Below are 12,230 nucleotides of genomic sequence, written 5' to 3'. Positions count from 1 at the left end.
GGGGGGGGGGGATTAAAAGTATATCATATGGTGCATGGAGCTCTAAATAGTTCCTAACAAACCAGCACTGTCAATACATTTGAATGGGTTAAAGCAGGATAGATGACAGCTTCGCTATACAGGTCTTTGCAGCAACTTTTGGTAAATATATATTTATTTTTTTATAATGCAGTAAAGGAATAACAATTACAAATACAAAAATAAAATAAGAACAAAAGACAATGAGGGTTACATACATTAATCCAAGGCATACAGTGTTAGCTTATAAGAATCACACCAATAAAGAGTCTTACATGCAATGAGTTTATATACACATCAAAATCTTTCCTGACGTTTGGTAAACATTACAAAATATTATGTACTATTACGTAGATGACATTCACAGTAGCATTTTATTCTGGGGAGTGATGGGAGAGGCAACATTACGTTTTTTTCTTGTATTTAACCCTCCTTACTTATTATGTGACCACACCTTAACTATTTTGTCAGTTAAATAAATGTTCTATATTATAGTTAAATAATATTGATTTAATATTTTGAAGAGATCTGGTACTAAATATATTTGTGCAATAATTATGGTCCATTAATGACCATTTAAAATATAAAAGTTTTTTTTTTTTCTATTATTTCTATTACTTATTTTACAGTTAGTGTAGTATTGTTAGGTTAAATAGAGAAAGGGTTTTAATTTTCAATATAAAATTAGAGTCATTTTGTAGTCAGAAAAAAAAAGTAATTTTCATTTGTAATGCAATGGTTTACCCACTAGGTAGGTACCTGTATGGCTCTTTAATAAATATAGTCTAGTTTCTCAAAGAGTTTTGCATGTCATACCTGCTTACTTATCTTTAAGTTTTGTATTTGAATAATTATTTAGACATGATTAAACAGTGACATTTAAGAAGATAATAACTTTTTTATGGTACTTGCATAAGTACACACATTGAAAATGAATGAATAGTAAAAAATAAATGTAACCCAAGAAAAGTTTAAAATGGTGTTAAAAAGTCTTTCAACTGCATTCAATTAAAGATTTTCTTTCTAATTATATGTACAGTACACACATACAAATTGTATACTAAATCGAAATCACCCCCCTTCAAAAAAAAAAAACAATAATAATAATAATTTATCTTAAGACTGAACTTAAAAGTTGGCAACTCTGCATTTCTTTATGATTACAACCACATATTGCTCATGATCTGGGTGAACGGTTAAAGGTTAATGACTTCTAGGTACATTTAACAGGCCAATTTACACAAAATTCTTGTCCTTGAGAATGTAAAATGTCTTGCAATTCACTTTAATGAGATTATTTTACTGTGTCTCTAACAGCCATCAATGTTCTAGGAGTGTCTTTGCTGGCTCAGAGACAGAGTTTAATGACACACAAGGTAATCATCTAAAAAAAAGTCACAAGTGAGTTGTTTAACAGACATATTTTCACTTTATAATAATAATACAGATCTAAGCAGGAATAAAGGAAGATTGTTTGTTTTTAAATTACTAATTTATATTTAAGAGTGGTGTCCCATATGCCGGTCCAATAATGGTTACTTGCAATCCAGTCTGATCTTCTCAATGCTCAACACCTCAAATAGGTGTGGTTTGAATACATGAGATGCAGTTCCATTGGAGATGTTCAATTTGATTTGCGACAGCACTATATGACACCAAAAAGACAAAGCCTTTTAAATAGTTTGGAATACTTTTAGACTACAAAATATCTGTGTTATATGAACTACTGAGAGTGTCATTTTAAACAGGCCCATTGTCTTTACTTATTTATTTTTAATCATGGTGATGACATACCTTAATTTTATTCCTCCTAGAGATGATTGCAAATAGAATTGTGCATGAAACCACCACTATTCCAGCAATTGTGGGTCCTAGAGGGAACCTTAGCACTTTATCTAAGAGAGAAGAAAAATTAAACATACATTTAAAAAAATTGAACATAAATTATAAAAGTAAAACAGAGTAAGGATAAAGGGATAAAACTGGACCACAAACCTTCAACCGTAACGTTAAATGTCCTGGCCATAGTTCCATAGATAGCAGAGTTTACTTCGCAGATGTACTTTCCTTGGTGTACATCACGCTTTGCTTTTGTGATTGATAACTGGGCCGTAATGCCGTTATTGGTTGTTTTGTAGTTACCAGAAGTTAGATCCAGAACTTCACCATCCTTTTTCCAAGCCACAGTTACAGGAGGGTTGGCACGGACATCACAGGACAGAACAACATCAGTTGTTTCTTCAACAAACAGTTCCTTAGTGTCATTAAGGTCTGGGGGATCTGTAGTATAATGACATTTGAAGCTTAGAATAAAACAGTGTCTGACAATATCTGCTAACTATTTTGTTTTACCAAAATCCAAAGTGAAAAACCAACAATGTTCACCAGCCACTCACATATTGCCACAACATATTTCTCAGAAGCGTTTGGCTCAGTTCCATTCCAATTTATTTTTTTGGAATATCCCAGATTTAATTCAAGTTTAAATTAAAGTCCCAGTTAAGGCATTTGTGGCAAAATGCTGATTACCACGAAAAGTAATTTCTATTCGGCCCCCATTTTCTTGAAAAAAAAAAATTAAAAATAAAATAAAACATAAAATATGAATAAATAAATAAATACAGTGAGACATATACAATGAAAGTATGCCTAAATAGCGCTAGTTAGGTAGGATTTAAAAGCATATAAAGTTTTACCGTCAGTTTAAAACACCTACATTAATAACTAAGTTAAAATGTTTTTAATAGTTTAATCTGTAAAACTGTTTAAACAATATTATTTAAAACCATTTAGGGTTTTAGGGTTATGGAGTCCAATTTTCATGGCAATGAAGTAAAAATGGATATATCTTTGGATTTCTTAAATTACTTCACAGTGTAATGAAAATAGATTCTTTGTGGAGTTCGTTCTGAAACTGCTAAATGGAAATGAAATGGATCCCAAACTTCCCCTAAGTATTCTGAACTTACACTTAACGTCAAACTCGATGGAGCTGTTCACACTTGCATCACCCTTCAGCTGACAGGTAAAGATAACTCCGTCATCCTCTTTAGTGACAGGCTGTACACAAAGACTACTCCGGTACAGGCTGTTTCCTTCTGCCAGGTTCACCCGGGCACCATTGCGGAACCACTGCAGTTCTTTTTGTTTAGATGGGTCTATACCTTCATCAGTCATACAAGTCAGAGTTACAGTTTTCTCAACCTCTGTCCGTAGAAAGGTCCCAGTGGCCAGTGGACATGACTCAACAGTGACCGCTGTCAAAGAAACAAACAAAAAAAAAACTAATAAGCAGTTAATTCAGGCAAAACTAACTAAAATCGTTGCAGTACAGATTAATACTCTTTATATGTCTTATACAGGTTAATACTTCACAGCTTAAAACACTCTTTCTGATTTAATATACTGAATAACATTCCATTTAACATAACAGTCAGTTTTTTTTTTTCTGCTTGGAAGCATCAGACTTTGAAAACATGGAGTAATAGATTACCTTTTACATGACTGACAAAGCACAGCAGGAGCAGAGAAACACCAACCGATACTTTCATCTTTGTACATCTGCTAGGTCTCCTGAATGACAAAAAGACATACAAAAACATCTAGAAAAGTTTTTGAAGTCTGATTTGTGGAATGTTTTATGGAAATTTTCTTTAACTGAAATAATATTATGCCAGAAATATTTAAGAAAATAGCCTTAAACTCAATGTCAGTGTCTTAAAAAACACTGAATCCCACTGATTTTCACTGTATTTATATTTATTTATTTAAATCTTGTGTTCCACCAAAGAAAGAAGGTCCTACAGGTTTTATAGGACATGAGTTTACAATAGTCAATATGGCAAGATTAAAATTGTACAAACATTTAAAAAATGTAAAAAGTGCAAAGTTTTGAATCATTTGATTTTATTAAGTGAATATATGAAATCTTAACTGCATTCTCAGAAATTTAGAGACCCCTTTCACAACCGTTTACTCACCAAAACTTTGTGCGACAGTTCTCTAGAAAATGCCAAATCCAAAGGTTGCGTGAAGTATGGAGAGGCTTGTGTCTTCACACCAATGCTTTATATTATGTTGCTTTACAGCACTTAACAGGAACTGAAATCACCTCCCCTCACGGTCACAGACCTTTTGGTGTTGTGTAAAAATAGGCTGGATTGCTTTAAGTGTCATCTCAATATATCTCCAGATGGAATGGATAGGATAAAAGCAGAGAAATCCTATAAAGATATCGTCTAACAGCCATAAAAACGTTTGCGATAAGAGAAATTTAATGTTCTATATTTTATGTCAATGCCAAAAGCATTAAATATAAAAATACATGCCCCAACCCAAAATGAATCATGCATTCCTTTAGTGTTTATATGTGACCTCTGTGTTGAGGGAAGGTGACACAGGGCAATGACATTATGCACATGTACAGCAAATAATAATACAGTTACTGTTTGCAAATCTGATTATATACAAAACTGTTATATATTTAAGAAATATACTTTACTCTATATAATGTCATAGATTTTTATCAACCAGATAGTTTAAATTAAATTAATAGTCATTAAGAAAGTATGAAACATTCTTGTGCATGTTGTACACATGCGTTTTCACCCTAATTTTAAGACAAAAGAAATATTATGTGGTTTACATAATGTAACAGTGGGGTCTCAGTTAATATCCACCAGGGGGCCCAGTTTGACCACTGTGATGTTAATGATCAAAGTCAAATTGTAGCTAAAATTTACAGATATCTCAAGTTCAGACATGACTGATCTCTCTCTCTCTCTATGTCTCTGTCTCTGTCTCTCTCTCTCTCTCTCTCTCTCTCTCTCTCTCTCTCTCTCTCTCTCTCTCTCTCTCTCTCTCTCTCTCTCTCTCTCTCTCTCTCTCTCTCTCTCTCTCAGTTCAGTTCAGTTCAGTTCAGTTCAGTTCAAAGCATTTTATATACAGAGAATAATAAAATCAAGGTAATAAAACAGACAATAAATTAGAAAAAATACAATAAATATATTAAATTAAATACAATAAATAAACATAAAAACAGCAGACAGTATTTCTAATATTGATTATAATAATGACAAATATCTCTCTCTCTTTCTAAGAAATGTCCACAAGGTCAAAATTTACTGGTATTACTATCCTTGTGGGGACATTTGGTCCCCATAACGTGATAAATATCAGGTACACACACACACACACACACACACACACACACACACACACGTTGGGTTTACATGTTTTATGCGGACATTCCATAGGCGTAATGGTTTTTATACTGTACAAACCGTACTTTCTATCGCCCTACACCTACCCTACACCTAAACCTAGCCCTCACAGGAGATTGTGCATACTTTTACTTCATCAAAAAAACTCAGTGTGCATGATTTATAAGCCTGTTTCCTCATGGGGACCTGAGAAATGTATAATGTATGTCCTGCACCCACTAGTAAATAAAAAAATTCTATCTGTCTGAATAATTTTTGGTTTGACTGTATTTGTTAATCACTTTTTTTGTTGTTTGAATTCGTATATTAGGGCTGAAACTGAACAAAAACATCATAATTAACAATAATTATTCTTTAAGAGTCATTGCTATCATGAACCTTTGTCTTTTTGTCATAACATATAAAACTGTATTTATGTTGGAACTGTGGCAATCACTGTAGATAGTGAAAGAACCTCAAAGGTTGATAAGCATTCTGAGGAAAGAATTTGAGAACTTGTTTATTCATGTCCATGTTTATACTGTACACATTTTACTGTATGTGTGCATGTGGCATGCATGTGTAAGAGAAGATAAATAAAATAAATAAAATAAATTTTATTGCATGTTAGTTTATAACTTCTCTTCCACTCATATCAGTCTTCATGAGTTTTTTCTTCATATCAGATAAACATGGATAACTTGCACAGGAAAGGCTAAAGGTTGCACAGACAGATGTACACACAAACTGTACATTACATGACTTACAACTCACAAATAAAGATTTTTGAACATTTGTACATTTGATCCTACCATGTTTTTTTTTAAATAGTGCAGAATATTCATAATTTCTTATTCATTCTTATTCATTCTTTCTTTCTTTCTTTCTTTCTTTCTTTCTTTCTTTCTTTCTTTCTTTCATTCAGAAAGCAGTTTTATTTCTTATTATTTTAATCTTTGTTTAACAACAAAAATGCAGTTGCAATAATATTAAAAAACACCTTTTGACTAGTTAAAAAAGTGTAATTTAATGAATGATCAGCACTGGTTGTGTAAGACTTAGGTTGACTGAGGTTATGCATTACTGTTTAACCGAACAGGCAAGTTAATGACCAAAGGTTGTGTGTGATGTGCCAACAATGACTGCTGGTGCTGGAGATCATCTCTAGGTTACGTATGTAACCATGGTTCCCTGAGAAAGGGAACGAGACATCGTGTCCCCTAGAGGTCGCTATTGGGGAACGCTGCAGCATGAGTCGTGTCTGAAGAATGCATATAGAAAAACTACATGAAATGGCCGGCGACAGCGTATGGCGTCCCCGCGGCACGCACGTCGCTGCTAGTGCGTCACTACCGGGCGACACAGTACAAAGAGTTGCCGATGTAAACACACATCCGTTTCATTGTCTGAAGCTTCTCGTCCGAAGCATGGTAGGAAGCGAAGGGGACGCGGTGTCTCGTTTCCTTCTCAGGGAAGCATGGTTACATACGTAACCTAGAGACGTTCCCTTCCGAGGGAACTCTCACCGCGTCCCCTAGGGGTCGCTATTGGGGAACGGTTATACCCACGTCTCTATGCTGAGGGGAGTGCATAGTAGCGAGCACTTAGTGTAAATTCTGTGAAGAATTATTAGGACGAGGTGACAGCTGTCAGAACGTAACCTCCCCGGCCAAAGCCTGAACTGTTACTCACTTACCTGAATGGGTCAAAGGACCAAGAGCACAGCTCAGGTTGGAATAGGAGATTCCTTCGGAGGAACGGCTAAGTTAATACTTAGACTTACTAGAAGATACTAGAGATATCTAAGGTGATATCGAGTGGAGTTGGACCCAGGGAGACCAGGGTTTTAAGACCAACTCAAAAAATATGAACGAAGGACCGCGTAACCCATACTGTATAGGATTTTAGAAAAGAACCCAGAAACTTGGTGGGAACTTACCACTGATGTGGAGTTTAGGAAGTGCACAGGGATTGCGTGTGCACATACCACTATTGTGGATTTCAGAAAGTGCCCAGGGTTTAGCGTGGGACACTACCCTAGTAAATGAGATTTAGAGACTGTGTTTTCCCCCTTTTGGGGGTTTCACTGTTAAAGCTCCAAGCTTGTCAGGGATGACAAGCATCTAGATAGGGGAGGAACCCTCCCTGTTTAGAGAGGGGAGCAATGCTACACCCCAATCAGGACAGACAGTCCGCAAACTGTTAGTCGACTGATGAAATCATGGAGCTACTGACCATCATGATAGTGGACGCGGACAGCGGACAGACCTCTTACCCCGACTTGCTGGGAGGAACATCCGTCCTTAAAAAGGGCAACGCTCTGAAGGGACCCTTTAGTGTAAAGGGGAGCATACTAAACCCAGTCCACATGGATGCCTACTAGGAGAAGGTGGTGCTCAGAAATTACCCTTCCTTAGAAGGGGAGCATACTCATCCCACTAGGAGCCGTGCTCTAAAATGGGACCCTTCGCAAAGGGGAGCAAACATGCTCGAATCAGGGAGCCTGAGAGGAGGTAGTGACCATTTCTTCTATTCGTCAAAGGGAGAAATTCACCATGCGGCAGTGGCGCTGCTTTGAAGGAACCTTAAATAAGGTGAGCTGCCAGCAGCCTGAAGAGACTTCTACGTAAGAAGTTCTTGATTCTAGCAACTCATCTCAAGGCCCTGAAGAGGGAGAGCTCCTAGCTAGACATGAGGCCTGAGGGGGAGTTTCTACTCAATCCGGAAGTCAGGCACAGACAGGCTCCTAACCCTGATTAACAGAGAGGAAAACCTGCCTGCCAGGAGGCAGCACTCAGATTTTACCCTTCTTCAGAAGGGGAGCTTACTCCTCCTGCCAGGAGCAGCGCTCTTAAGTGGAACCCTTCTCAAAGGGGAGCAATCTTTACTTGACTCAGAAGTCTGATGACAGATTCTACCCAACCAAAGGGGAATTTGTCCATACGACAGTTGTGCTACTGACGAACCTTGAATTAAGGTGAGCTGCTGTCGTTGAAGAGCTCTGAGAGGACCCTTTCCGTGGAAAGGGGAGCTACTAAAGTTACTTCAAGTTCCTGAGAAGGGAGCTCCTGGATAGTCAGGAGGACAGACTCCTAACCCTGAAGGCCTAGGGAGGAACCCCCGTCCTGACGAGGGGCGCTCATTGGGGACCCTTTCCTTGGAAAGAGGAGAGCCCAGCTCGTGCGTGAGGCCTGAAGAGTGAGAATCAGCCTGGACAAGAAGGACTGGCCCCTAACCCAGATGAACCGGGAGGAGAACCTGGCTCTTTCAGCGAGAAACGGTACTCTAAATAAACCCCTTCCGCAGAAAGGGGAGTACTACCTCGGTTGAACCGACCCTGCCCTCGAGCTAACAGTGGGATAGACGGACCCCAGTCTAGGTGGACTTATGTTCCTGTCTCAAAGGGACTTAAATCCCCCGGAGCAGGAACTTATGAGGACAGACTCCTAACCCTGAAGGCCAGGGAGGAACGCCCATCCAGCCGAGGGGGCACTCATTAGGGACCCTTCCCTCGGAAGGGGAGAGCCCAGCTCGTGTGTGAGCCTGAAGAGTGAGAATCAGCCTGGACAAGAGGGACAGGCTCCTAACCCAGATGAACCGGGAGGAAAACCTGGCTTGTCAGCGAGAAGCGGTACTCTGAATAAACCCTTTCCGAGGAAAGGGGAGTACTACTTTAGTTACTGGAGAACTGAGAAATTGCTCCTTGGAGACAAAACTCAGGAGGTGCTGGAAAGAACCTTCAGCAGATAAGATCACTCCAGGATCTAAAGTCCACAGAGAGAGTCTGGAAGAGGGATTCTCAGAAAAAGGCCTGCAAAGGACAACGTTAAACATGCCAAGGGCAATCCTAAGAAAGAAACTTAGGGAGCTTACCTTGAAGAGGACATAAGTCCTATGTCTAACATATGCTGAGAGGGTGGTTTACCGCACGATCTGTGGCGTGGATAGGACGAACACTGCCGTAACCATAATCTGTAGGATCAGAGGGGAAGCATTCGCCGTGGACTCGTCATGTTTTTCTCTGAGAAGCAAAAACACAACACACAGGCCTGAGACAATATTAAGTTCCTTTTCTTTATTAAAAGAAAAAATGGATCGTACTCACCCATAAGTGACCTGCATTTAACTCAAACTTAAACAAAACCTCTTTAAGGAGTTAAAATCCAGACCATCGGTAATGGAGGTTCTTATGGGACGTTACGTGCAGGGAGCTCATGTTGTAGGGCTCAGACCTGGGCCTTCATGGAATGAAGGACTTAAAGGCAGTGATCTACCTAGTCCAAGTCACATAAATCCAGAAAGGCCAATAAGCCTGGGAAAACTAACAGATCAGTGAAAGACCTCTGGTTAGTCTTCCTAAAAGCAGCCCAAACCGGCAGAGTGGGCTGTCTACTTAAACCCTAGCAGGAGAGACAGCACCATCTAGGCAAGAGCTTTAAAGAGAACTGGTAAAAAAAAAAACACCCAAAGGGGAGTAATCAATAAGCCAACACACAGACATCCGCAGATATCTGTATGTGTAGGAAGGACCACCAGAGGTAAGAAACTGAACGAAAGCCTCCAGCCCCTAAAGGGGGAAGAATTAACACACAGCTAGCCTCAGACAGCTGTAGTTAATAAGACTGTTGTGCCATAGTCATGGTCGAACTAATCTAGGAAATCTCCCCCTTTTTTATTTTTTATTTTTTTGGCAGTAAACTAACTCCACAATCGCGACGCGCAGCATATATTCAGCTCCGCAGAGCTAAACATACTCCGCCCAGGCGCCAAATTCCCTCAGGAATAGAGCAAGCAAGGAGCCGCTGGCGACGCCACAAATGCGTTTGTTAATGCCGCGAGAGGCAAACACACTCATGCAAAATGAGGAACAGAGAAACTCACCTCCCTCCTTTGCAAATGTGTTTTCGCGATAAGCCATTAGTTCCCTTGGGAGCTGGACGTGCTGTAATTTACCACACCCACGTAGCAGAGAGTCGTTGCAAGTGGGTATGAGAGCGTGCCTCTCCTTACAAACAAGCAATGAATGCACCGATTGCATTCTACTCTCTCAAGAGCTAATCTTGCTTGTGTTCTCCCCTCACAGCTTGGGCAGTGTGAAAGTACGGGTATCAGATTACCACACACGTCACAAGCAGGCCTCCGGTGAGAGAATCAGAATCAGAATCAGAATCAGAATGAGCTTTATTGCCATACTAGTTACACATACTAGGAATTTGTTTTTGTGACAGAGCTCCACAGTGCTACAGAATGACAGTGACAAGACGATACATATTATAAAAAGAACAATATACAAGTATACAAGAAAGACAATGTGCAGAGAGAGAGAGAGAGAGAGAGAGAGAGAGAGAGAATATGCACTCCTAGACAAAGAGAAGCTGAAGACAGCGAAGAGGATGTGTGTTTACATCGGCGACTCTATACTGTGTCGCCCGGTAGTGACGCACCAGCAGCGACGTACGCTGTCGCCGGCCATTTCATGTAGTTTTTCTATATGCATTCTTCAGACACGAGTCATGCTGCAGCGTTCCCCAATAGCGACCCCTAGGGGACGCTGTGAGAGTTCCCTCGGAAGGGAAAAATGGCAAGGTACCAACAGGAAATGTGCCAGTATATTACAAATATAGAATAATATAGAACACATATTATCCTTTGTACAGGTTAAAGGCATCTTTAGGGATAACGTGGTTTCAAATAAAGTGTCTCCTGCTTATTATGCTGCATTAATAAAATTGACAACTTATAAAGCAAATGCTTTAGTATGGGTTCCTCAGAGCAGCAATTTGTTGTTTGCACAGGCATTCCTGATAAGATTACCACTGCGTTTAAGAAGTACGAAAGGGTAACCCGCCCCTTACAGTCCCCCCCTCAGAGCTGCTGTACTCCATACAGGGAATTATAAAGAGCTTGCTTGTGACCTGCCTCTCTTGGGCTCCCTTGGTGACTGAAGGCAGCAGGTTACTTAATCAGTGTCCCAGCACTATTTGATTTGATTGTGTCTGCCTCCATCGACTGACAACAACATTTTTGGAAAAATCACTACTAGAGAGAAGCTGTCTTATTCCTATATTGCTCCTATTATTTTTTTTCCCGCTCTCTCCTTATCCTATTTTCTTGCACTCAACGACTGAATGGATAAAGCTGGGATGCCTGAGGATTGCGGGCCCCTCGCAAGCAATGAAAAAATCACCGAGGCAACAGCACCTAGTTCTAAACTCTTCCGCTGCAGCTGTGTGCGTCGCTGGGTTCCCCTGGCCTACAGAGAGGAGCTCTACCATGTTTTGCGCCTGTCCGGGCCCCTGGTGAGTCCGCTCTTTGTTCCATCCTCTCTCTTATGTACTCCAAAAGTGCTGCAACTCACTGTAAACGTTACATACATAAATAAAGAGTGCTTATCTGACTGTCAAATAAAAGTCCTGTGGTCTGGCCCTCCTTTGTGGTTATTATTTCTCCTTCTGTATTGGCATTTCATATTAGTTAGGTGTTACGGGTTTTCTAATAAAAAATGTTACCAATGAAAAATATACACACATATACCTACACATATACAATACATAATATATATTAAGTTTTGGCATTTATTTTAATAGTATTATTTTTCCATATATATGAAATTTCTTCTTTTTTTTTTTTCTTTTACATACATTTCAAAAACACACAAAAATATATTAATATTAATATATCATTAATATTGTTTTTGATGGGAAAACTTTGACACAAGTTCAAATAGTCTTTTGTAGGATTCTTTTTGTAGATTTTTTTTTAAATCCATATGTTCCCTGTTGATGTCCAAATTTTCATCTTCCACAGCTCATCTCCAGAATCCTAAACTTTCTACTGCCATTCGTCATCACAATATTCTGTGGTCACCTAGGAAATGCTGAATTGGCTGGATATGCCCTGGCCTCTGCGGTAATTCATCCACCATCTAATAGAGTTGTCCGAAAAAAAAATGCAAAAACTGTACCTTTAGACACTGTACCTTCAAACAACAGGATAAAAAAAAAAAAAGAA

General features: G+C 39.1%; 1 protein-coding gene across 1 annotated transcript; it reads right to left on the bottom strand.

Moving 5' to 3' along the window:
* Window positions 1-117: 117 nt before the first annotated feature.
* On the bottom strand, window positions 118-4,143 carry tmigd1 (transmembrane and immunoglobulin domain containing 1). The gene is made up of 6 exons (XM_073824888.1): window positions 3,999-4,143; window positions 3,512-3,591; window positions 2,988-3,275; window positions 2,014-2,298; window positions 1,813-1,913; window positions 118-1,663 (listed from the first exon to the last, which is right to left on the bottom strand). The coding sequence occupies exons 2-6, from the start codon at window positions 3,567-3,569 to the stop codon at window positions 1,643-1,645; spliced, it is 753 nt and encodes a 250-aa protein (XP_073680989.1). The 5' UTR covers window positions 3,570-3,591; window positions 3,999-4,143; the 3' UTR covers window positions 118-1,642.
* Between the last annotated feature and the right edge of the window lie 8,087 nt (window positions 4,144-12,230).

The sequence above is a fragment of the Garra rufa genome, chromosome 19 (assembly GCF_049309525.1).
Source record: "Garra rufa chromosome 19, GarRuf1.0, whole genome shotgun sequence".
Taxonomy (NCBI): domain Eukaryota; kingdom Metazoa; phylum Chordata; class Actinopteri; order Cypriniformes; family Cyprinidae; genus Garra; species Garra rufa.
The sequence above is the reverse complement of the archived record's forward strand: the minus strand, read 5'-3'. Positions and strand labels throughout refer to the sequence as shown.

Excerpts from the sequence above, each read along its gene's own strand:
- tmigd1 (XM_073824888.1), bottom strand. The coding sequence starts at position 3,569 with ATGAAAGTATCGGTTGGTGTTTCTCTGCTCCTGCTGTGCTTTGTCAGT. Across the intron at positions 3,276-3,511 it reads CTTTGTCAGTCATGTAAAAG|CGGTCACTGTTGAGTCATGT; the intron begins GTAATCTATTAC and ends TTTCTTTGACAG. Across the intron at positions 2,299-2,987 it reads CATCGAGTTTGACGTTAAGT|ATCCCCCAGACCTTAATGAC; the intron begins GTAAGTTCAGAA and ends ATTATACTACAG.